Below are 26,031 nucleotides of genomic sequence, written 5' to 3'. Positions count from 1 at the left end.
AAACTTCCTAAACTGGAAGCAGGGTGTCATGTGATCTTCAAATGAGTTGCAAAGACTAAATCACACAGCATTTTATAGCAAAAAATCAACAATTTTTTTACAGCTATTTCATAAAATGTCATCAGACAGCAATCTAATCGGTACATCATTCTGCTAGTCTAAATGATGCCTCTTAGCTTTTGCTCTGCTGCTGATTCTTGATGCATCATGTGTAAAAATAGAGACTCTTAAAAGTATATGTATTTATCAAAAAGTAAGTAGTTTGCCTTTTCTGGGACTTTTCTCCAGTAGACATAAAATAAAATTCCGTCAAGACATTCTGGATGTTTACACAGATATAAAGGTAACGTGGGAGAATCTGTAGCTCAGCGAAGGCATGAATTCCTTTTGGGTCAGGAATTCAATGATATCAGCCTTTGATCAGGATGGTAGATCCTGTCTCACAAAGAGAAATAACTATCTTATTCAGACCATGGAATAATGGGTGGATTGGGAAACAAAGGAGCAGAGACAGTTTTTCGAAAAGACTTGTTAATTGATTCTTGTTACTTGGAAAAAAAAGTTAGGTCTTGTGAAACTATTTCCATATATATCTTTGAATTTCCAAACCACTGAAGAAAAGCAATATAGAGATTGAAAAAACATAGTGTTGCCTACTTACCTGGAAATGATTATTCCTGGAAAAAACTTGAGCCATGAGGTCAGTAATGGTTAGTAAGGTTAAACTATAAATTCTCATTTCCCATCACACTTTGTGCTTTGGTATTCTTGATATTATTGTGAAGTATCATTGTGAAGTTTGGTGTTTAGGGCATGCTTGGTATTATTATGAAATTCAAATTTAGTTCTCCCTAAAGATTAATTGTATATTATTATGGCAAACATTCTCCTTTAGCTACAATGTACAGTATTTCCTGCCAGTTACAAAAGGCCTATTTCCATGGTGGAACATTGTCCTTGTAAACCGGGAAACAATGAAGGATGATCATTGTCGTTCATTTGCCACCGTGACACGGGTTGTGGGCCAATGGAGCCCCCTGGTGGTCAAGATGACTCACTCCTCTTGGATTTCCCTCACGACATTCATTAGAGACGCTTGGACTGTCCTTGGACTCTATTTTCCACAAAATGTCTGCTGTGCAGAAGCTTTAGCTTGCGCTTCCAGAACCTTTTCCAATTTGAGAGGCAGTTTAATTGTTTCAAATCCTGGGAGTACCGGGAGGGCCCGAAGCCGGGATGGAGAGTAGAGTTTTGGCACAGAGAGTTGCAGTGGCAGTTGTGGCCTGTGAGCAACATGAGAAAGGGCTGTCACTCATGCCAGGGAGAGACCGGGTCACTCACGCCAGGGAGAGACCAGGCTGGTCTGAGACAAAGCTGGAGTGTGCAGCCCAAGGAGATGCTAGCGTCTTTTTGCTAGAAGGCAACTAGGGGAAAACGTGTGTGGGAAGCGAATGAGAATTCTAGTGTTGCTACACTTTTATAGTAGAGAGGAATGAAAATTACCTGAGGGCTATGAGCTAAGTTCCAGAGCCTACTACTTCGGAACCCTACACCCTGCCCACAAAACAACAAAACAAAACAAAAACCCCCTTAGAAATGGGTTTGTTCTCCAGCATTCCTAGATGATTTTCTTCTCTTTTTCTGTGTAGCCAAAAACCAAACGTCTTTGGAACTATTATGATTATGAGTATTTCAAGAATATCAAATTGATATGGGAAGAGAAATCCATGAAAACACACCAGACCTGCATTCTCATGGCCCCACTGTCTGTGCTATTCAGCTCTCAGTCCTCTGTCCATCATGTCCTTTTAAGCATCCATTGAATTCTTGCATATTTTACCAGTGGCAATAGATTTAGTGTAATTTTTCAAACGGAAAAACAAAACAGCAGCAACAGCAGCGTGTTGCCTGTACCCCGGTTCACAACAGATCCTCCTGAGACACATAACCGGGACACTGCTGAACGAGCTGAGTGCCCTGGTCTCCACAGTGTGGGCATTATTCCTGCCGTTCATTTGGTTGTGTCGATGACTGTGAACTCGTTCTAATGTGCATTGTCCCTGGAAGACATGTCGTTCAGTTACTCTCACGACTGGCGGGCAATCAAAAAAAATGTAAAACACAGCTCTTAGAATAACCTTCATCAGCCAAATATAGCTGCGGCTGTTCCCTTCCCTCTCCACAGCCATTGTGGGGTCAAAGCAGTGCGCTTTATGATGTTCGCATTGTTCAGAAAGGAGAGAAGGTCACGTTGGGAATTTTAAGCATATTTGTTCGCGTCCTACTCCCTCAGTGGAAAGCCATGTTTTCTGTAAGGCTGTGCGTTCCATTCATCAAGCTGGAGGAAATACCTTAGCCCAGCGGGTCATCATCCTGGGAGGCTCGCTTCCCTGCCCTGGAGACACCGCCACTCCCCAAAGTAGCATCTCGATTGGTGCGCCCAGTAGTACAACCTTGCATTTTTTTAATAAATAAATAAATAAATAAATAAATATTTATTTATTTATTTATTTAACAGAGATCACAGGTAGGCAGAGAGGCAGGCAGAGAGAGAGGAGGAGGCAGGCTCCCCGCTGAGCAGAGAGCTTAATGTGGGGCTCGATCCCAGGACCCTGAGATCATGACCTGAGCCGAAGGCAGAGGCTTAACCCACTGAGCCACCCAGGCGCCCCCACAACCTTGTACTTGACCCCAGCTGGTCAAGGCTAACATTAGGGCCTGCTTTCCTGCCTACGGGCAGCCCCACCAGGGAGGGAAGGGGCGAGAGAGGTGGGGCAGCGCCTGGGAAGGGGTGAGGCGGGCCCTGGAGTCACAGCTCAGCCAGGGACAGACAGAGGGGACGGGAGGTGGCAGCCATGCGAGCCCCCGGGAGGCAGCGAAACCATGGGTTGTAGTTGGCGGAGCTCGTGGGCAGAGCTGTCCGGCAGCTGCGGGGGCACATCGGTGAGTCTCCTGCGAGCCGCTGGCCAGTCCAGGAGGGCCGAGCCGAGAGCTGCGTACCCCGGCCCGGTGGGAAGCTTCGTGCGCGTCGCCCGTCCCCAGTCCGCACCACTGCTTCCACGTCGGCCTCCACACGTGAAGCCACTGGGAGGGAAAGACGGCGGGACCCGTCCCGCGTCTCCCTTCCTCCGCTCCTCTGCTGCCCCCTTCCCTCCTCTCCTGCGCCCCTTCTCCATTCCTTCTTCTTAAAAAGGGCGGGAGGCAGGCTGGACACGGGGTTATAAGGAATTGGGTGACTCTCTTGGGGGAACACGACGAACAGCCGCACATTCGGGAGAGGCCACCAGTCCCACACGAGCACGTAAGAGAGGACATTGGTTTTCCGGAACAAACTCTCGGAACAGGAACAGGAAGAAGCTGGGGGAGGACCGAAGTGCCTGATGGGAAGGACGGGCCGGAAGAACCGAGTGACAGACGCTGGGGCGCCACCTGCCGGCGAGCCGGGGGAGCGCTGGCAGCGGCCACTGAAACGACTAACCTGAAGTCCAGATAAACTTGGCTTTGGAAGGGTATGTGTGGTGCTGGTCTGTTAAGACGAATGTCCGCTCTTTTCTTTTTCAGTAATTAACGGTCACACACTGTGTTTGCGGCTCTTACTAGAAATTGCAGACAACCCAGAAGCCATTGACGTGAAAGACGCCAAAGGACAGTGAGTGTTCTTCATCCGGGCCTGGGGGTGGCGGTTCTGTCCCAACGGGTCATGGGTCATGTTTGTTAGACAGCGAGGCGGGTGGACGCTGAGTTCTAGTCTGAGCTGCATGTTTGGGGGAAATTCATAGTTGAGAGCCCTAGAACAATGAGGGGGCTTTGCGCTGGAGCGCCGGAGCGTGCAGCCAAGGAGAGCGTGGAGAGGGGTGTATCTCGATGACAAGGAGCCAACCTTTCATGTCTGCGGCCGTGAGTCCTGGCCCTGCTTTCATTTGTTTCTTCTTCGTATCCGTTTTTACCCTCTTCTGAAGCTGCGCATTCCCATTTTTTAAACTAATGATGACAGTAGGACAGACCTCAAGAGGTTATCTCTATCATTAAAAAAAAACTTCATATTTTTATCATTTCTGAGTTTGTTTTTCCAAAGTATTTTCCATCTGTTAGCCCATCCCCCCACCCAGTCTTCGGGAAATGCGGCGCCAAAAACAAAGCATGGAATGACTCACCCCAGATGCATGAATTAGAGTCAGAGTTAAAACGAAAAGCTCACCTCCCGGGTCCCGACACTGTTTTTTTCCCTCTGGACTTGTCAGGCTTTTCTTCACGGCAAGGAAGCTTTGATGAACTAAAGTCTTAAGCAGACGTTCAAGGTAGAAGCTATGAAAGTAGAACTAAGATGATAGGAGCAAGAGAGCCTCCTGTGTAGACACGCCCCCTGCTCAGTGATTATTTGGAGAATACCAGGCAGTTTTGAAAATGATGGGATTAACATGAGCAGTTTGAGAAGGAACGTTCCCCTGTTCCACCTGGACCCCAACACCATTCCAGGCGGCCTTTACAGAGCAGGGATGGGGATAGCTTTCTCCATGCAGTGTGGAGTGAACTGGGGACACTCAAAATATTAAGCAATTGTTAAGAGGAGAGAGAAAGAGAAGAGAGATGGGTCCTCCTTCTGGAAGTAAGGGATGGGTTTTTGTTTGTTCGCTTTCCCTGATCTTCCTGCCTGGTTGATTTCTCTGCCTAGAACCCCGCTGATGCTTGCGGTGGCGTACGGACACATTGATGCTGTTTCACTGTTACTTGAAAAGGAAGCCAATGTAGATGCTGTTGACCTCATGGGCTGCACAGCTTTACACAGAGGGGTACGTGCCTTTCCTCGGCTTTAGTGAAGTAATTTTGCAGTGAGACCGTTTCCTCTTTTTCCCCCATATGAAGCTTTAGTAAAAAGGTTGTTCCCTAAGATAAGTAATTAATCTCAGCCAGTTGGTAGAACATGCAACTCTTGATCTCCGGGTCACGGGTTGAAGACCCACATTGAGTACAGAGATGACAAAGAAAGAAAGAAAAAAAGAGATCACAAAACCTTCTGCAAAGGTAAAATAACAGCTGCTCCTAGGTCCTGCTTTTCAGAGTTCATGTTAGATTGTGATAATGGATACACGAACACCCGCTGTTGGTGGGATTGGTTCTGGTTTGTGATTATGCACACATCCTAGAAAATTTGCAAAAAAAAAAAAAAAAAAAAGGCTCAAAGAAGAAAGTCACAATCACCAGTAATCTTACCCCCTGGAGATAACTACATTTCGGTGTATGTATCACCTGTCTTTTTTGCTGGATAGGGTTTGTTTTGAATTTAAAAAGAGAGAATACTGAAGATGCTATTTGGAACCTGGTTTTTTTCTCAAAGTAAATCAGGGACCTTTTTCCATGTCACTAAATGTTTTTCTGCCCCGTTATTCTAATCTCCCATTGTGTGCAGGAGGTGTAATTTATTCTGATGATTACCTAGTTTTCAGTGGCCATGCTATTTCTAATTGTTGCAAATGTTGGCCCATTCGCCACCGGAATTATGTATACTGTGGATGATTCTCCATACATATCTGCTGAAATCTTTCTAAAACATGCCAAACTAAATGAAACAAAAACAGAAATCATAAAGTTGCTGCTTGGGAATGGTGCCGAACACTGTGATGAATGAAAAGACAAACACTAAGTGGTCAATGTCATAATCACGGTTGACGACTTCCTGTGGGCGGAGCACAGGCTGGGAGACTTTACTGTCTCGTTACAACCTGTGAGTCATTGTTGCTGTTCCCGCTTACAGGTAGAGGAAGTGAGGCACAGACAGGCAGATCGACGTGCCCAGGGTTCACAAGCGGGAAGCCGGGGCTCCACCTGTACCTTCCTGATTCGAAAAGCCGGGATCTTCCGCTCTAGCTTGAGACCCTTCAAGTTATTGTTCAGAGAGTCTAGAGATGTTGCTAAGATGCTGGTGTGTTTGCAGACTTCTCTGTCATGAATCTTGCTGGGATTGTCCCCCTCTGTCCTCTGACCTATCTCCGATAAGGCCCAGGCGTCTGTCCGCTCACTGGGAGCCGAGCCTCATATAGTCACCGCCTTGCTTCCTGCGTCTCTGCCCTTCTGAGATGTGTCTTGTGTTTTTCATTGCGATGCATCAGATTATGACAGGCCACGAGGAGTGTGTGCAAATGCTGCTGGAGCAAGAAGTGTCGATTCTGTGTAAAGACTCCAGAGGGAGGACCCCGCTGCACTACGCGGCTGCTCGTGGCCATGCCACGTGGCTGAGCGAGCTGCTCCAGATGGCGCTGTCCGAGGAGGACTGTTCTTTCAAAGACAACCAAGGCTACACGCCGCTGCACTGGGCTTGTTACAATGGTGAGTGCGTTGCCCTTTGACTGATTCCAGTAGATTCCCTACCTGGCATGGCTGTGGTCTCAGCGGAGGTGAGAATGTACTGTAACGTCCTAAACCATGGTTTCCGATCTTTCTGAACCTGTGATACCTTTTTTCTTTTTTGAGCTCTTCCCTTCATGACCACCATGATGCCCTATTTTTGTCAATCACCAACATGTAACTCGCACTCAGAACCTCCAGTGAGGTGAAGTAACTAATTTTAATCAGGGTTTTTAGTTTACCTGGGTAAAGGAGAGCGCCTACAAGGAATTAAAATAATACAGCTAAAAACAAACAAACAAATATGATGTAATAATCTGTTACAGTTGCCAACTAGTATACACATGATTTTTTTTTTTTTTGGCATTTCTTTTTATGTCCGATACCCCCTGTTTATTTAATTGCACTTGTTGTTTGGGAGATTTTAAATTTCTCATTTCACGTATTTGAGTAAAAAAAGAAAATGCATACTAATTGGAACATATTGGAAATACAGAAGTGCCTAAAGTTGTCTCCATTTCCAAATTTACCTTCTAATGTAATTCGGTAGGTATCTTTCATAATTTTCCTTTGAGAACAATAAATAAATACAAATTGTATATGCATCTATTTTTGAAAACTAGAATCATGTCACAAATATTAGATAACTTTCTTTTTGTTACTATTTACGCAAGTTTCTACTGGAGATATTCTCACAGATTGATATATATCAGTATCCGTGGGTCTTTTTCATGGTTGTTGCAGCAGGATACGTAGACATACATGTGAGTGTGTATACCAGAATTTATTGTTTATTCATACCAGATCCTTGCTGATGAGCATTCAGATTGGTTTCAGGTTTTTCCTGATTACAAACCATGCTTCAGTGTGTGTGTTCGTATTACAGTACCAGAAATTCTGTCAGTTAAGTTTCCAAAAGTGAAATTATTAGTAAGAGAGCATGTATGTTTTTTAATTTTAGTGAATTACACCATATTGCTTTTCAAAAAGAGTATAAAAGTGTATTACTCCATCAGTAATATAAAACTTGCTACTTTCTTAAGCCTTTCCCAGCTCAAGACAATATCATCTTTTTTAAAATTTTTGTCAATTTGAAGGACAAGAAACAGGCACCTCATTATTTCAAATTGCATTTCTCTTATAGTATATTTATTTATGTATTTGAATTTCATTTTCCTCTTCTGTACATGCTTTTTTCATCTGTTGCCCATTTTTTTCCTATTGAGTTCATCATTTCTCATATGTTTGTAGAAGTACCTTGTCTTAGAAATAGGAACCCTCCACTTGTTATATATGCTGCAAATGTTTTCTCTCTGTCTATCATGTGTCTTTGTTCCTTGTTTATGAAACCCTTTTCTATGCAGAGGTTTTGAACTTTTATTAGTTAAATCTGTCAAATTTTTTCTTTTATTGCACAAAGGTTTCCAATCTTGTTTAAGAAACTCTCCCCCCCCCCCCATTTTATGTGGATAATTTCCCAAATACTTCTTATTTGGTTTCTATAATTTTATTTTTACATTTTCAATTCTTCTATTAAAATTTTCACTCAGAAACTCTGATTATTGGGACCAAAAAGGGTTTGGGGCGCTCTCATATATTGACGTCAGACCTTCATTATAGTCCTCCTTGTTTCAGTGGGAGCAAGTTTTCTCCTGTTCAGCCGTTGGCAGGTTATTTTTTTTCCACTTACTGATGGATGAGAGCTCCCTAACCACCATCTGAGTCAAGCTGTGAGAGCTCTCTAGCACTAGAAAACCTACCGGAAGGGGAAGACACATTAAGAGTGCTGATTACAGTCCACATCCTCTCCCGCAGAGCCAGGTGGGGTGGGGAGAGCAGGTCTCTCTGTTCTTAGGCCACTGCAGGTGCACACAGGGAAGGAGGATCTGTCCTTTCCCAAGCAATCTCCTTTCCAGTACAGTCTTCTAGATCTAGGGCTCAAGCTCCCATCTTCCCAGACCCCTTCCACTGAGCACTTTGAATATTGACGTTTGTGCAAGCGTCCCCAGTCCTCCCTACATAGACCTTAGGTTAGGATTCATAATGGTCTCCAAGGAATGGTAGGTTTAGGTGCTGCCCTAAGAGAGGTCCTTTGGGGAGGGATTCATACTCCTAGAGGGGTTGAAGTGTTTGGGACTATTTGAGTGAGGGCTGGATGTAGTTGGAAAGCTAAACAGTGTAACTTGAATAAAGTTAGGGGATTTTATATTCATTACTTCATATGCCTCTCCATCCTCCTAAAAGCAGTTTCAGCTTTCTTCTCTACAGGTTCAAGAAAGGTGGGACTTGTATTTTAGCACTTAAAATTATCCAATCTACATAATTCTGGGATAGATCATAAGTGAACTCTAATTTAGCACTAAATTCAGCTAAGAAGAGGTTCAGGACAATAGTCTGTATTCCAAAGCCAAACAGCATCGCCTTCTTGCTCCTCTTGCTCAAGGCACATTGTCTCACCAACCATAGTTAGGTCTTTTATCAACCAAAAACTCCATGATCCTGTGACATGAGAAACTGAGATTCCCAGATCCAAGTGGGTTGCCTAAGTCATATAACAAGTAAGAAGACAGAACTGGGGCCTTACTCAACTCAAAATCGGTTGATTTAGAAAATATTGTCCTTTTGTTGAAAATAATCCCTCACACTCATTAATCTGCTTATTAAAAAAAATACTTATTGGGTGCATTCTGTTTGCCAGGAATTGGTCCTGGTGCCATTTTAAACCCTTCCATTGTATTTTATAGTCAAAGCCCTTTCACCAGCATTGCCTCAAATACGGTTTTCTATCAGTCGCATCTTCTTTCCTGAATTAGGTTGCAGAATTGGAAGTGGGAGAAAGGAGAATTTCCTGTTGCAAACATGGGCAAACTGAGGCATACCTATGCCAGGCATCTCTCTCCTGAGAGCTGAGAAGGACCTCGAATCTATTCTACTTGCAAATGAGGTCCCTTCTTTCTCTCTTTCTCTCCTCTAGAACATATGGCCTTCCCTGTTTCATTATGTCTCCGAACACCTGTGAACATAATTAATGACATTGTGGCATTTTGTTTATTCCGTGGAGAATGACTATTCAGCCAATTCAGGGAAATTCATAAGCCAGAATTCAGTACTTAACAACAGCAACAAAAATAGACTGTGTTGAACAAAATTTCTTTCTTAGAAGCTCTCTAAATTCTGTTGATTCCTTGCAGGTAATGAAAACTGTATAGAGGTACTTCTGGAGCAAAAATGTTTTCGCAAATTTATCGGTAATCCCTTCACTCCACTGCACTGTGCAATGTAAGTAGAAATGCTGGGACTTGATGGTGTTGCCTTAATCCTTTTAACTATATACAGAGAGGTTGCTTCTCTGGGAAGGGACAGGCTTTTACACTATAGGTAAGACCAATGTATTCCACTTTGCAGCTAAAGGCAAATGGGTCTGATAGCAGAGTGTGGTCCTGAGCATTAATGATTTTCCAGGAGCTTTTTGTGGAGTGCCCAGGTTCCCAGGCAGGTCACATGGTACCTGAGAGAAACTACATGAAGGGTTCTGGGTGATTAAGAGACACATTGCGCCCCAGGTGGGGAGCTCTCCAGAGATGACACACATTTGTGTACCAAATTCTAAACACAAGTTGGGATTAACAGCAATATACCTATGGATGATTAGAAGACATTTTATGCCAGGAAGACTTTTTGTATATTGTAATTCTCCATTCTTCCTGCGTTATAAGTTCTTTATCGATAAATGCACTTTTTTCTGCCACCTCATGGCATGAACCATCGTTGAGCGTGTACAGTGACTTCAGGGCAGACTTTCGTGGTAGGCCTGGGGGAACATGGGCTTCTGGGGCCTGCTTCATCTTTGCATTGTCTGCGGGCTTCACGTGCCGCTGATCATTTGATTGAAAGATACTGCAGGCATAAAGCGGATGAATAAAGAAAGTAAGGAGTAAAGGGTAGGGGTGATTTTAAACCTGAAGGAACCATGTCTTTGTCACTTTGGTACCCCCCAAAAATCTAACATGATCCCTTGCATAAGTGGTGTGCAGTAAACTCCTTCCAGGATGTAGGGGTTCTGAAGAAATGCTGGGGTTCCAGTATGTGTGCCATTAGAACTGTTCAGATGATTAAAGAAGACATTTCAAGTGATACCAACTTTATTTTACACTTCATGAAGCAGACAGTTTCCACTTGCAAGAGATCAGAGAACTGCAGAGTGAGGCAGAAAACCGGAAGTTTCCACAAAATCACAGGAAACAGGGAAGAGAAGGAGTAAGAATACCTGATTACTAGGGTTACGTGTCTGGCCTTATTTGAGGTCTCAGAGGAATGGGGCCATCACCCATATCACTTGGTAATTATTCATGAGTTAACTAGATGGTCTGACCTCCGGGAAGATGGAACATTTACAAGAACATGAAACCTGAAAGGTAAGGGGTATTTTGCTGATGTTGTTTCCCAGGATCAGTGGTGCCCAGCCTACTGAGTAGGTTCATGTGGGATCAGTTGGCAGTTCTTCCTCCCCACTTTGATCAACCTCTGGTCAACCAAGAGGTTTGGGCAAAGGTGATGTTGCAAGTTATTCTCAGCTACCATTGTCTCTTTGGGTCTCAGTCTCTAGTTCACAGGAGACGATGTCGGATCTTCATTCTAGTTGGAGGGAGACCATATGTTACCTGGCTTATGGCTGCATCCACTCATCCAGAACCCTTGAGAGAACAGATGAGGAAGATAATTATTAATAGTAAAAGTATTCCTAATGTTTGCAGGCATGCCTGACCCAGGGTCCCCATGAGCCAAACCAACTAGAATTGCTGAAGTTAAAAATAATCCCAGAGAGGACACTTCTTGAAGCCGGTTGTCCTGTTGATCAACTTATGCATTTATTTACTTGTCAAAAATATCAAAAGATTTTAAAATACTTAGTCAAATAGGATCATAGGTCACTGTGCAACAGTGTTTAGTTAACCATTCAACTGAAGTGATACAGATACGGACATTAAAGATAAATAGAGAAAGTTAGGTAATGGCTCAAAAACAAACCAAAAACCTCCATACCTCTTCTAGTGTTAAGAAGACCGGGATTCCTTTTTTTTTTTTTTTAAGATTTCATTTATTTATTTGACAGACAGAGATCACAGGTAGGCAGAGAGGCAGGCAGAGAGAGAGAGAGAGAGAGAGGGAAGCAGGCTCCCCTCTGAGCAGAGAGCGCAATGCAGGACTCGATCCCAGGACCCTGAGATCGTGACCTGAGCTGAAGGCAGAGACTTTAACCCACTGAGCCACCCAGGCACCCCAAGAAGACTGGGTTTTCTTAAGTAATTAAGGATACATTAAAAATTTATAAATAAAATATAAATAAACATATAAATATTTTAATTTATAATATAAAAATAAATATAAACTATAAATAAAAAATAAAAATAGTTTATAAAAATAAATTAAAGATTGAGCAAGATAGCCTAAAGCACAGTAAATTATTTTGGTAAGACACAGAATCTCTGCTTTTCAGGAGGGTTACTTAAGAGGTTAATAAAAGGGGCACCTGGGTGGCTCAGTGGGTTAAAGCCTCCGCCTTTGGCTCAGGTCATGATCCTGGGACTGAGTCCCACATCCGGCTCTCTGCTCAGCAGGGAGCCTGCTTCCTCCTCTCTCTCTCTTCCTTGCTGCCTACTTGTGATCTCAATCTGTCACATAAATAAATTTTTTTAAAAAATTTTTTTAAAAAGAGGTTAAAAAGCAACAGAAGAACTTTACTTACATTTTCTTATTAAAAGCAGATCAATAATCTAAGGGGGAAAAAAACCTTTGTTCCTTTAACAGAGAGAAAACCAAATTCTAATTTTGCACTAGTGTACTTTTGATATTAAAACTCATTTTTTTAAACTTAAGTAAATCCATTCCAATCTTCGCCAGCTTGACCACAGAGAATTCCTTTTCCTAGATTCCTTTTCCACAGAGTTTTACATCCATTCCACAGAGCTTTTACATCCATTCAGATTTTGTCCTAAGTTTTCCCTCTCTTTCTCATTCCAGAAAAAAACAACAAATAATCATTTTACTTTAAGACAAAATTCCTTTCTCTTTTTTCTTAGCAAAAAAAATAAATAAATAAAAAACCAAAAACCATGTCTTTCATACCTTTCCTTAGCCAAAAAAAAAAATACATTCTACTTTTATTATCTATTTTTCTTAAAATTATTTTCTGTCATCCTTATTATTTCTAAATAGTTTTAATTGATTAAAATTTTTAACCCCTAGAATCCTTAATGACTAGTGAAAACTAAGAGGTAAGCACTAGTGAATTGTCAGTTCCATTAGCATTCTGTGGATTAGCAAACACATAAATAAGCTTCCTAATTCCTAGGAGTACATTCTTCTTCATGATCCATATTTCAATGTGTTATAAAACACGTTTACTAATGGAGCCAAATATCTGTAGTTCCTCTGTCAAAGGAAGCCAAAAGTGGATAAATCTATGTTCGGTGATAATGTTTCAGAGTTTTATATTAATTGGAAATGATCCAGGAGTCAATGAATATGCGTCATTTAAAGTATCTCAGTTTAACTGAGGTTTCCCATTACCAAAAACATTTTGGAAACTATTTTTAAGTATACATACCATAAAGCATGATTGTTGTCAAAAGTTTACTTATAAAGTTTTACCTTACTTATATCTATTTAATTTACTTGTTCTTAATGATTATGTTTAGATCACTCGTGAAAACTCTGAGATTTTAAACAGCTAACTATCATTTTAAATTATCTTTCTGATTGACAAATTCTGTAACAGTGATAACATGAGCTTATTTGACCTTTAGTAAACCTAGGTAGAATAAAAGTTTTACCTCTGCATTATAAGTGCTAATAACTCTGAATACATGCCCGTTTTAATTACACCAACTAACCTAGAACTAGTCTTTGTTTACCAAAGATTAACCCAGATCATTTGAACCTGGAAAACATTTAACTCAAATATAGAAACTCAGTTTCTATATTTCTGAAAATATATATGACTTATGTAAGTGCTCTTTTCATTATCTTATTTTATTTTTATTTATTAGGGGGCACAGGGAGAGGGAGAGAGAGAATCTTGAGGAAGCCCCGTACCCAGTGGAGCCCCACGCAGGGGCTCAGACTCACAACCCTGAGATCATGACCTGAGCCGAAACCAAGAATCAGCCGCTTAACTGACAGGCACCCCAAGTGCTTAATGTTCTTTAAGCCAATTAAATAGAGCTCTTTACGACTTAATTTTGACAATACCATCTGGAGATAGAAAACAACATAATGTACGTACATAGACATACATACACACATAGATGGACACGAACAGAAATCTTAATAACTTTTTTCTTTTTTCCTTTTTTTATTTACATATAATATATTTATTTGTTTCAGGGGTATAGGTCTGTGAATCATCAGTCTTACATAACTTTTGTTTTTAAATTTTAGGCTTTAAGCAGGTATGATAATGCAAAATTTAACCTAGTTTATTTAAAAAACAAAACAAAAGCACAGATCCAGATTGTGTTTCTAGCAAATGGAATAGGTGAAGGTTATCTGCTCAGATGGCTTAAACTTTCTACTAATATTGAGAAAACTTGAGATTTTTTTATTTTTTTTTTAATTCCAGTATAGTTAATATATAATGTTGGTTTTGGGGGGGGGGTGTTTTTAAGTTTTATTTAAAGTAAATTCTGTGCCTGGTGTGGGGCTTGAACTCAAGACCCTGAGATCAAGAGTGGCATGCTCCACTGACTGAGCCGGCCAGGTGCCCTTAAGTTTTTATTCATATGCCAGTTAGTTAACATACAGTGTTATATTCATTTCATGTGTACAATATAGCGATTCAACAATTCCATACATTACCTAGTGCCCATCAAGACTTAAGATTTTTTATTTCCCTAGTTTCCAAATACCCTTTATTTTTTTTCCTCCTTTTTTCTGATCGCAGTTATCTCTCTGAAATGTGCATTTCAAAGAGAGGGCCTGGAAAGGAGTTCCTGGAGAAGACCAGGTAGAGCTCAAAGGCACAAGGAAGGAAAGCAAGATCCTCCAAGAGGGATTTTCCAATACCTATAAGCCTTTTGAGATGAGTAAGAGAGGTTTTGGATTGGTAAAACAGATAAGCAAGCTTTTTCTGTTCTTTAAAAACTCAGTTTGCAAGGCAAAGAGAGTTGATTTTAATTCCTCAAAGAAAGGGGGCCTGACCTGTTCATCCAATGACATTCTCTTTAATTTTCTTCTTTGTATCAAGGAGAAGATCTTCCTTCAACTGAGGTAGAAATCAAACGATTCCTTTGTTCTAGATTTAGAGCTGTTTGTCTTTAGAATGCCCCCCAGTCCCTACCCCTCACCCCATACATAGCTTCATTTTAGCTTACGGGGAAGGCCTAAAGAAAGTCACAATTAGACTCTGAATACCAGCTGCCTATTTGGCCAACTTCTGACCAATGGTAAAGCTACTTTAAAAAAAGAAGGGGAAAAAAAGGCCTTTCAGTATCTTGCCCGGTTTCAGCCAGGATGAACAATACCTATTCCTGGCATCACTGAACAACCCATGAATGCAAGATCTCCTCAAAGATGGTGCAAAAGATGCTGCTTTCCCAAGATCCAGAGCTACTTCCCCAAGAAAGTCAAAAGAAAGAAGGATTTAGGACCAACAAGGCCATAGCAGTCCCTGGGAGAGAAAAGGATCAGTAACCAGTGGCTCTCTCACAACCAAATAAACAAGAGTCTGAATTTGGAAAAGAAGGGACAACACGAAATTATACCTTCCCCCCTTGACCAGCCGCCAGAGAGACCAGGAAAGCTGAATCTGGTGAGAATTCTCACCATTTGCCCAACCCTGCTGGTTTTCCCAGGTCCCAAAATGCAGGCTCTGGAGTCAGTGGCGTTTAAAGTAGAGAGTCGTGTCCTGGCATCTACCAGAATTTGGCAAGAATTTTCTATTAATTTTAATTTTACTTCCCCTTAAGTGTTAGAATAACTGGTAGCAGTTGATTGGAGAATTGTTTGGTGTCTCGTCAACACCGGAAGGGGTCCTTACAGGGGCCCTTCGTTGAGGGTATATGTGGGGGCATTTGAGCCGCTATCAGAGGATTTGCACAAAACCTTCTAGGACAATCTTTCTTCCAGTGTCCTGATGGATTGCAAATGAGACACCAGTTTCTGAGTCAGTGTTTTGATGATGGTGCAATGAGGGAAGCCTAGGTGCGGTTTGGGGTTTCTGGCCTTGGAGCCGTTGCAGCAATAAAGCCATTAACTTTGCGAAGACTTGTTTCTGACCCTGTCGCCCCTTCGCAGCAGAAATTCAGGTAGAGAATTCCTAGACTGTGAGCACTGAGGTAAAGAAGGATAGAGGGCAGCAGCAGGAGTCATTTCAGGCTTAACACTCTTTGTTTTAGGTACCTCTTGTGTCTTTAGTTTTTCATTAGCCTTGGCAGTGGACCTTTCAGTGAAGCTGTTTTGGAAGCTTGAAGCTTTTTGGAAGCTTCTGCATACCAGTCACAATAGGTATCCCATTCTGTTTGTTGATTTGGGAACCCTTGCTTTCAAGTGTAGTTCTTAAATGAATGATCTTATCTAACTGGAATATTCCCCATGCTGGTCATTGTAGTTCTGGGTCGTGTAAGTAAGATTTTGCCATTTTTGTAGATAACTATGGCAGCCACGGTTTGTGGACATAAAATAAGCAAGTGTTCTGGGAGGCAGAATGCTCTGTTCTCTGAAACTCGAGGATCTCGTTTTTTTAGCAAAGGCTTGAGTCTCTTGGAGCCAAATTAATACCTGAAAGAGATGTGCCACTGGGTTTGGGATCTGTGTGGTGTTGGGATTCAGTGTACCTTGTTGCATGGAAATTTTCTTGAGGTTGGCGAGTGACCCACTGTCAGTCTAACCTGTTCCGTAACTGACTTATTCTATGGTGGGAGTCTTAGATGTCTGTGGCGAGCACTCTAACGGCTTTTAAGTGCTCAACCCACGCCCATCCATTTTGTGGCTTTGCCTTCCGAGGTTCTCATTAACTATAGATCGTTTACTCTTCACAAGCTTTCTTTACCAGGGTGGACACCCAAATGGCTTTTAAGAGTTCAGCTCTTCCCTATATAGACATTAATGTGCTATGGGTCAAAATAGTCTGTGGTTTTGTCTTCATTTACAAATCTCCCAATGGCTTACGCTGTGGGCTGACCTAAAGGTCCCTGTTAGTCTGCTATTGTTGTGGATTCCCACTCTGGCTGTCCCAGAGCCTTTCCTGCATCACATAATCTTTCTGGGAACTTTCCCTTAAAAAGTTTTGGAAAAAGTTTGTTTGGCTTAGAGAGTTACACACAAGGAGGCAGACCTCAAATCCAAGAGTGACCCACCCTTAGCCCTTGGCAGCAAGAGGAACAGTGGACTCAGAGGGTTCGGCAGGTACTTTGTCTCCGTGTCCGCTCCTCTAGGCTGTGAGGAGTCAACTTCAAATCCCACCTCGTCACTAAAACGGTTCAGAAGGACTCCTGAGAGACTGCCTGCCTCAGGAAACGTTAAGTGAAGTTTATCTGTAGGACCTAAATTGTCTCCTTGAATTATTTGAACAGAACAGAAAGCACAGAGATTTGCACCAGACATTTTTTAATGTGTCTGATTGTTAAATATACGGTGCCTGGGAAGATGGAGTAGGAAGGCATATATAATTTTTTTTAATGTTAAATTTTTTAATGTAAAATCTATTTTCATTTTAGAATAAATGACCATGAGAATTGTGCATCATTGCTTCTCGGGGCCATAGATGCCAGTATTGTCAATTGCAGAGATGACAAAGGCAGGTAAGTGACCCTAAGGCGGCAGGCTTCTTGTCTTGATCAGTCTTAGTCTCTGCTTTGTGGTTGCAAAGTAGCCAAACACTTGTTACTTTTTAATTGAAAAAGTAACATAAAAGCATGGTTTTTATTTTTTTTTTAATTATTTTGTTTCCGTAATAATAATCTCTATACCCAACATGGGGCTCAAACTTAAAACCCTGAGATCAAGAGTCACATGCTCTACCTCGTGAACCAGCCAGGCACCTCTAAAAGCATGGCTTTTAAAAATTAAATATAATAAAGGGTATATAATTAGAAGAAATTACTCTTAGTCTTTTCTTCCATCTAGAAAACTACCTTAAACTATTCTTTTAAAATTTTTATATCCTCTCCAATATTTTCTGTACATAGCTATAACCATATATGAAAATATATGCTCATGTTCTTTTTATGCAAATAGGAGAATTCTATTGCAGTGCTCTGCTTTTAGTGTATCTTGGAGAACTTTTCATGCCAGAATATATAGATTTATCATATTCTTTTTAAAGCTGGATATCACTTCATTGAATGGACAGACATTTATTCAGCCTGCCTTCTTTTATAGAACATTTAGTTGTTTCTAATATTTTACTATGAAACAGCCTAGTATTTTATGTGTCTGTTCACATGACCAAGTATGTCTTGGAGATGAAGTTTTAGATTTATTTTTTTTTATTAAATTGATTTATTTATTTTCAGAAAAACAGTATTCATTTTTTTTTCACCACACCCAGTGCTCCATGCAATCCGTGCCCTCTATAATTTTTAATTTTTAATTTAGATTTAATTTTTAATTTTGATAAATAATACAATCTCTTAGAAAAATCAACTCTCCATATTAGATAATGGAGACTTTTTTATTATTTAAATACCCAATTATCTGCAAATTTAAGGCTCAATTTTGAAAGTATCCTTTTTAAGTAATCTCTACAACCAGTGTGGGGCTCAAACTCACGACCCCAAGTTCAAGAGTCACGTACTCTACCGACTGAGCCAGACAGACACTCCAAATCTGAAAATATCTTTATCAAAAATGAGAAGTCACTGGAACTCAACATCAAAGGATCAGTAAAGATGCTGATTTTATTATCAGGGCCACCACTGCCACCCTCCAAATCTAGGGGGCGCCATTCACATAGGTGACCGTTCAGTGTCCACACAGAATGGACTTGAGAGAAGGCCTAATTGTTATTTCTGTAAACTGAGAAGTTTTAAGTCCCTGGGATGACACTGTGCCCATGTTTCTCAGGCGTATACAGAGAGAGTGTTGCGTTTAAAGGGAGCTAGAATCCTATTTGTTTTCCATCATCAGGACACCCCTGCATGCGGCGGCATTCGCTGACCACGTGGAGTGCTTGCAGCTTCTTCTGAGACACAATGCAGAAGTGAATGCAGCAGATAATTCAGGGAAAACAGCACTGATGATGGCGGCCGAGAACGGGCAGGCAGGCGCTGTGGGTATGTGCTCGGCTGGCGGGCTTCGTGCTCAGGCCCAACCCAACCGCAGTAACTTTGTAAAACCAAGAAACCAGTTAGTGTCTTGGTATATGCATGTAAAGAAGGCCAACGTTTTATTTAAGCCACTCGATTCTACTTGCTAATTGTCTTCAGTCCCCTGTTACTTGATAACTGGTGGACCTTGTCTTTGAACAATAAAAGAACTCAACATTGAGAGACCAAATACAGCAACAGAATTATTTTACCTGGAAATAACAAAGCTACAAAGATGATTACAATGAATGTCTGTAGACCTTGGATTTCAACAGAACAATAGGGCAATACATTTTTCCTTTTTCTCTTTAAAAACATCAGCTATGATGATGTGTCCATACTAATTTGAATGTGTTATTGTAATTAGCATGTCACCCAAGTAACTCTCTTTTGGCTTTTTCTGTAGATATTTTGGTGAACAGTGCCCTGGCTGATCTGACTGTCAAGGATAAAGACTTGAATACATCCTTACATCTGGCTAGTAGCAAAGTATGTAAATGAATTTGAAACACTGTTACTTCGGGTTGTAATCATACTCATACCGTTAAACCACTTAAATGCTATCTCAGAAGTGTGTACCATGGCTCATAAGATGTGCGTTTTCTCAGGGTGTTGTCCACTGTCAGCAGGATGGAAGGGGAAGAAGCCACAGGGCAGACCCACGTAGGGGTTGACGAGGATATGCTTTCCAGGGCATTGGCCACCTCCATTCTTACGCAGTCTGTCTCCTGATGTTGCCACTCCCTCTGTCTCTAGGGGGTGTAGTACCACATCAAAGAGAAAGCCCAAATTCATAAAATTATGAATGAAAAGGGAGAGATCACATCTAAGACCAAGGAAGTAGAAACAATCATCAGAAGTTATTATCAACAGTTATATGCCAATAAGCTTATCAACCTAGATGAAATGGATGCATTCCTCGAAAACTATAAACTCCCAAAATTGAACCAGGAAGAAATCGACAACCTGAACAGACCGATATCTAATAACAAGATTGAAGCAGTGATCAAAAACCTCCCAAAAAACAAGAGCCCAGGACCTGACGGATTCCCTGGGGAATTCTACCAAATTTTCAAAGAAGAAATAACACCTATTCTCCTGAAGCTGTTTCAAAAAATTGGAGCAGAAAGAAAACTTTCAGACTCTTTTTATGAAGCCAGCATTACCCTGATCCCCAAACCAGGCCAAGACCCTACCAAAAAGGAGAATTTTAGACCAATATCACTGATGAATATGGATGCTAAGATTCTCAACAAGATCCTAGCCAACAGGATCCAACAGCACATTAAAAAGATTATCCACCATGGTCAGGTGGGATTCGTCCCTGGGCTACAAGGATGGTTCAACATTCGCAAATCAATCAATGTGATACAACAAATTAATATGAGAAGAGAGAAGAACCACATGGTGCTCTCAATTGATGCAGAAAAAGCATTTGACAAAATCCAGCATCCGTTCCTGATTAAAACACTTCAAAGTATAGGGATAGAGGGAACATTTCTGAACCTCATCAAATCTATCTATGAAAGACCCACAGCAAATATCATCCTCAATGGGAAAAAGCTTGCAGCCTTCCCGTTGAGATCAGGAACACGACAAGGATGCCCACTTTCACCACTCTTGTTCAACATAGTATTAGAAGTCCTAGCAACAGCAATCAGACAACAAAGAGAAATAAAAGGTATCCAAATTGGCAATGAAGAAGTCAAACTCTCTCTCTTCACAGATGACATGATTCTTTATATGGAAAACCCAAAAAACTCCACCCCCAAACTACTACTCATACAGCAATTCAGCAACGTGGCAGGATACAAATCAAATGTGCAGAAATCAGTGGCTTTCTTATACACTAACAATGAAAATACAGAAAGGGAAATTAGAGAATCGATTCCATTTACTATAGCACCAAGAACCATAAGATACCTGGGAATAAACCTAACCAAATAGGTAAAGGATCTGCACTCGAGGAACTACAGAACACTCATGAAAGAAACTGAAGAAGACACAAAAAGATGGAAGACCGTTCCATGCTCTTGGATCGGAAGAATAAACATTGTTAAAAGGTCTATTCTGCCTAGAGCAATCTATACTTTTAATACCATTCCGATCAAAATTCCACATCAACTTGGGTTTAAACACAGGTTAGGACCTTAGTTATGTGGCTTCTTAAATACAACCAGGTCCACTTGTTTTCATTTTGTTCCCTTTGAAGACATTGTAATTTATAACACAGCCCCAAAAATACTCTCCTCGGAGGCAAATAAGTGCGTTCGTGTGCATTTCTACCCTTTGCCCTTTTATTCCTGGTCCACAGTTCAATGCAAGGAATGTGTTCGAGGTTTTTTGTTTTTCTTTTCTTTTTTTAAGAGCATTGTGTTCACATGTAGCTCAAGATTCCTGCTTCCATAAAAGATAAATGGTATATAAATATACACAATTTTACAAAAACAAGATCATGTTTTAAAACCTTAAAACCTGCTTTTGTTCCTGAATTGTATTTTATGAAGCTTTTTTTTAAAGACTTATTTATTTTAGAGAGACAGAGAGAGCGGGGGGAAGGGCAAAGGGAGAGAATCTTAAAGCAGACCCCCTGCTGAAGCCCGTGAGCTCATTACCTGAGCCGAAATCAAGAGTTCGATGCTTAACGGACAGAGTCCCCCACACAACCCATGAATATCTTTCTTTTAGATATCAAATTGTATCACGTTTTAGAAAACATATGGTATTCTACCTTAAGAATGTGCCATCCTTTATTCCAACCATCCTCAATGGTTAGACATTTGCTTGTTTTCAAACATATGCTACTATAGGTGGTGCTAATTGTAGAGAATTTTTTTTTTTAAGAATTCTTACTTGTTCCTTTAAGATAGATTCCTAAATGTAAAACCATTGAGTCTATAGCTGTGAAGATTTTTCAGCCCAAATGTACCTCTCATAAGATCACAACCATTTACCCTCCACCGGCAGTGCGTGACAAGGACAACTCCATGGACATTTCTGGGGCTCCCTTATAAGGCGTTATAGTGTGTGACTGTAGTTAACACCAGTGGTAGTGGTTGGCGTCAACATGGTGTTAAAGGTGTCCTCTGTGGTACCAGATGCTTTGGCTGTTCCTTTCAGCCGTTGTACTTTCTCACTTCTTGCTCTGGGAAGCCCGTGGAAACCCCAGAAAGGGCTCCATTTCATGAAGTTTATTTCAAAGTGTAGTGTTTTCAGGAAGAGAAGTTCAGTGCTCTTCAAACTTGATTATGCAAAAGGAATCACCAGAGGCTCTTGTCAAAATGCAGGTCTAGAGTGGGGCCTGAGATTCAACGTTTCTGACTCCCAGGTTGCTGGTCTGTGCGCCACACTTTGAGGATCAAAGTTAAGGAAACCAGGGCATAGACCTGAAATTGTAGAAGGGTCTCTAGACTTTTCAGTTAATTTTTTTTTTAATTATCAACCATCTCCTTTAAGATACAAGCAGGTATCTTGCCCTGATTGAGGAAGAAAAGAAGGAGCTTTCCTGACAGTCGTTTTCCAGCATGAAGCAGTTCACAGTGATAAGTGATACTGATAACAGACATCATGGAGATTTCAAGGGTAGATGGGTCCCTGAAGTGGTCAGTGAAGGCTTGAGGAAGGAGATGGGACTTGACATATGTTTAAAAAGTAGCGCTGATGGATGTAAAAGGCTGCTTCTAATTCTCCTCTCTGTTTGCCAGTTGGCTTTGCTGAGCTAGCTTCTGCCTCAGCTCTCTCAACAGTACTGCTGCAGTGATCTTCGAAATATTAATATATATTTTTTAAAGATTTCACTTTATTTATCTGATAGAGAGAGAGAATGTGAGAGAGGGAACACAAGCAGGAGGAGTGGGAGAGGGAGAAGCAGGCTTCCCGCCCAGCAGGAAGCCCTATGTGGGCCTGGATCCCAGGACTCTGGGATCATGCCCTGAGTGGAAGGCAGCCGCTTAACCGACTGAGCCACCCAGGTGCCCCACTATATTAATATTTTAGATCAAGTTTACATTATTCAAGTCCTAAGACCTTACCTAGAATCTTTAAGAGTCTAGGGTCCTTTAACCATTTGCTTTTTAGAAGAAAAAGGAATTACTCAGAAAGTTGCCTTATAAAATGTTTTTAGGCAAATGATGTTCAGTTTAAATTTAAAGCCCAATGAAGTAATTTTTCAGGAGCCTTTCTCTGTTTCTGTCCCGTGTTTCTTACCATTTTTTTTTTTCTTCATTAGGGTCATGAAAAATGTGCCTTGTTAATACTTGACAAGATACAAGATGAGAGCCTTATTAATGCAAAAAATAATGCACTGCAGACGTAAGTGTGACTTCTAAAGTTTGATTTGGACCCAGATTCATAGTCGTTGATTTGGTAAATATTTAGAGTATCCTGTGTACCAGAGAATACAGTGGTGAAAAACACAGACCTGGCTTCCCCTTCACGAAGTTTAGAGTCACATACCTACAAACGCTGACCAAGCTAGACATTTTTTTTTTTAAGATTTTATTTATTTATTTATTTGACAGAGATCACAAGTAGGCAGAGAGGCAGCCAGAGAGAGAGGAGGTAGCAGGCTCCCCGCTGAGCAGAAAGCCAGATGCGGGGCTCTTTCCCAGGACCCTGGGATCATGACCTGAACTGAAAGCAGAGGCTTTAACCTACTGAGCCACCCAGGCACACCAAGCTAGACATTTTTAGTTAGAATCTTTATTTTGTTATGCCTTCATGGAATTTTGTAATATAATATATTAGCATTATGTGTTCTTACTGGAAAATGACAGTTTTATAAATCATGTTCTCAGAATACATTTGAAGAGTTTCTAAGCAGTTTGTCTTCGTTATATTTTAATATAGTTCAGTGTACTCCTCAGCATGAAAGACCTAAATCTGATTCATTTCCCATTTTAGGAAATTACCTACATTTAAGGGCAAAGGAATATTGGGATTTTTTTTCCCGTTAAGTTTCTTAAGAAGTGTATAGCAGAAATGAATATACTGGGTTTGACATTATTCTTTAAGGTATTCTAAATTCAACAAAATATCATTTAGTACATTTAGTAATAACAGGGAGGTTTAAGATAAATATATATGGGTGATATTAATACCAGTCATCTTGATGTACCGTGTGAAACAGTGACTCAAATGCTGAGGTAGAAAGGAAGGTAGAAAGCAAGCTAGAGCTTACGTTCCTTTTCTGGCTTCCTGTTTACTGTCATTGAGGTCATTTGAGATCCAGAATATTTGTCATATCTGCAGAGAAATCTGGGCCGACATGGAAAAAGAGTTGAAGGTTAACACCTGGAAAAGATCTGGTCGACAAATATTTTTATTTTAAAAAAGTAATAATATGCACGTATTTTCTTAAGTATTTATTTTATATTTATATATAAATCTACTTTATATTTATATATATTATATTTATTAAGTATTTTCTTAAGCATTTTCTTCCTTTTGGCAATGCAGCTCCCCACAATGACACGTTCTCACACAAATCCGTATCCCAGTTGACGCTGGCTGCTGTCTTCTTTCAGACCTCTCCACGTTGCTGCACGAAACGGCTTGAAGGTGGTGGTTGAGGAGCTGTTGGCCAAAGGGGCCTGTGTACTCGCTGTGGATGAAAACGGTAAGTGGGAACGGTAAGCAGTTGCGCAGGTGCCTTCCCTGTGCTGTGAAGCCGGGGGAAGTGAGGACGATAGGTGCTCATTAAAAAGGCAGTAAGAATTCTCTCCCCCTTGGCAGTTTCTGTGTGTGAGACATCCAACAGGGATAGTCTGTCCTGTCTGTCTTTGTAAAACACGTGATCCACGCACAGCCCACCAGTGCCTTCCATTCTGCATGTGACACCAGCAGCTCCTCTCTAACCCCTCAGCGTGGCGGCTCAGCCCTTTTGGACACACTGAAAAGCTGGCAGACGGGCATTCAGAATTCTAACTGCGTGCGCTGGAGAGTTAGAGACCACACATGGCATTAGTGCATGCTCAAGGGCTCCGAGAAAGACCGAGGTCTTTGTATTTCAGTTCATTCTGAGATCAAACTTTTTTTTTTCTTTTTAAAGAACAGATCAAAACTCATATTCTCAGTAAGGATATTTGGGGAGCATGAGTACAATTTTTGAATGACTTTCTAGGCTTGAAAGCTTCTCCTGATCTCTGTAACATTCCTTTTCTAAATGAACTCTCAACAGAAGCTTTCTACTCTGCTTCCTTGGAAAGTGAATGAATAACAGAATTATGTGAAATACCATTTTAAGCACAATACCTATTAACCATGGGGAGTGAAAGACGAATTTCTGGATATTTATGAATGATGTAATTTTTTCAATGTGTCATTAATTGTGGCATTTATCATTAACACAACTCAATTAATGCTTATTACAGGTATTGGAACTAGCAGCCCATGCCTGTTTCTCAGAAGTAAGCATTAGCCATATGACATCATTAGCTAATTCCTACTAGCTTTTGTTTTGCAGCCCCGTTTATCCTAGCATGTACCCCCCTCCGTCCCCAGCCTGACTCATCTAGGAGGTGCAGAAAGTTCCCTGTCACCTCCTCTCCTCGGTTGTCCCTCCTTCCTTTCCCTCGCCCCCTTACCACTATTATGTAGCTTAGGGTTGGCATGCAGAAGTACACAGTTTTTTCTTCAAAATGGCCCAGAGAGCTCAAAAGAAATCAGTCGTGTCTTTCTCCGTGCTGCATCTGAGGCTTCCCCTGCCAACAGCAATCTTAGGAACGAGAGCCCTGGATCAGTGGAGCTGAGGCCTTTCTGGAGCTCACTTGCATCCCAGAGGCCTGGGAACAGTCTGAGGCAGTTCTGTCCAGCACGACACTCATAAATCCTTTACTCCTCCGGGACTTGCATGGGACGGAAGGTTCAGATTCCCGTCTGTTCTTACTTGGTTCCATGCTGCAGAGAGGAACCATCTGTTGGGGGCTGGGGGAGGGGCAGAAACTCTCCAATGTTGATAGGAGTTGACGAAATGTGGAGTTTTATCACACTAGCCACTAGCTCTGAATAAATAAGGGAAGCGTAATAGGAAATCTGCGGGTGGAGGGCATAGGCTGACCCTTTCAGGTCAGTGGAATGAAGGTTGGATAAGGGCGGTAATTAAGTCACAGAATGTATCTACCTCCCCCTGCACGTGTTAAGTTAGTTTTCTCTTCCGGATGGGACCCATCAAGTCTAAATGGTGGAGAATGACAGGACTCCAGAACCATTTTCCCACACCAATCATTGTTGGACGACTTTGGTTGGTTGGTGTTGCTATTTTTGAAAATTCTGTTAAATTTCTCTTAAATGATAGTAAGTTTTAAATCGCAAACAGCCAGTGCTTTCCTGTCTGATCTGCTCCAATGATTCCATTTCCCTAGAACGAGTTCATGGGTACATACTT

The 26,031-nt window shown here is 41.3% G+C and overlaps 1 protein-coding gene across 6 annotated transcripts in view; it reads left to right on the top strand.

The window, feature by feature from the left end:
* Positions 1-26,031, top strand: part of ANKRD44 (ankyrin repeat domain 44) — a 312,430-nt gene that overhangs the window by 281,442 nt on the left and 4,957 nt on the right. For 4 of the 6 annotated variants that reach the window (XM_059393119.1, XM_059393120.1, XM_059393118.1 and 1 more), the window contains exons 19-27: positions 3,562-3,649; positions 4,673-4,790; positions 6,108-6,324; positions 9,534-9,621; positions 17,058-17,141; positions 18,469-18,614; positions 19,054-19,136; positions 22,876-22,958; positions 24,173-24,264. In XM_059393119.1, coding sequence (XP_059249102.1) covers positions 3,562-3,649; positions 4,673-4,790; positions 6,108-6,324; positions 9,534-9,621; positions 17,058-17,141; positions 18,469-18,614; positions 19,054-19,136; positions 22,876-22,958; positions 24,173-24,264 — 999 coding nt within the window. Of the gene's footprint in view, positions 1-3,561; positions 3,650-4,672; positions 4,791-6,107; positions 6,325-9,533; positions 9,622-17,057; positions 17,142-18,468; positions 18,615-19,053; positions 19,137-22,875; positions 22,959-24,172; positions 24,265-25,018; positions 25,055-26,031 lie in introns of all 6 variants that reach the window. The other 2 variants (XM_059393117.1, XM_059393114.1) reach the window with 1 other exon arrangement.

Source organism: Mustela nigripes, chromosome 3 (genome assembly GCF_022355385.1).
Source record: "Mustela nigripes isolate SB6536 chromosome 3, MUSNIG.SB6536, whole genome shotgun sequence".
NCBI classification, from domain to species: Eukaryota; Metazoa; Chordata; class Mammalia; order Carnivora; family Mustelidae; genus Mustela; species Mustela nigripes.
The sequence above is the reverse complement of the archived record's forward strand: the minus strand, read 5'-3'. Positions and strand labels throughout refer to the sequence as shown.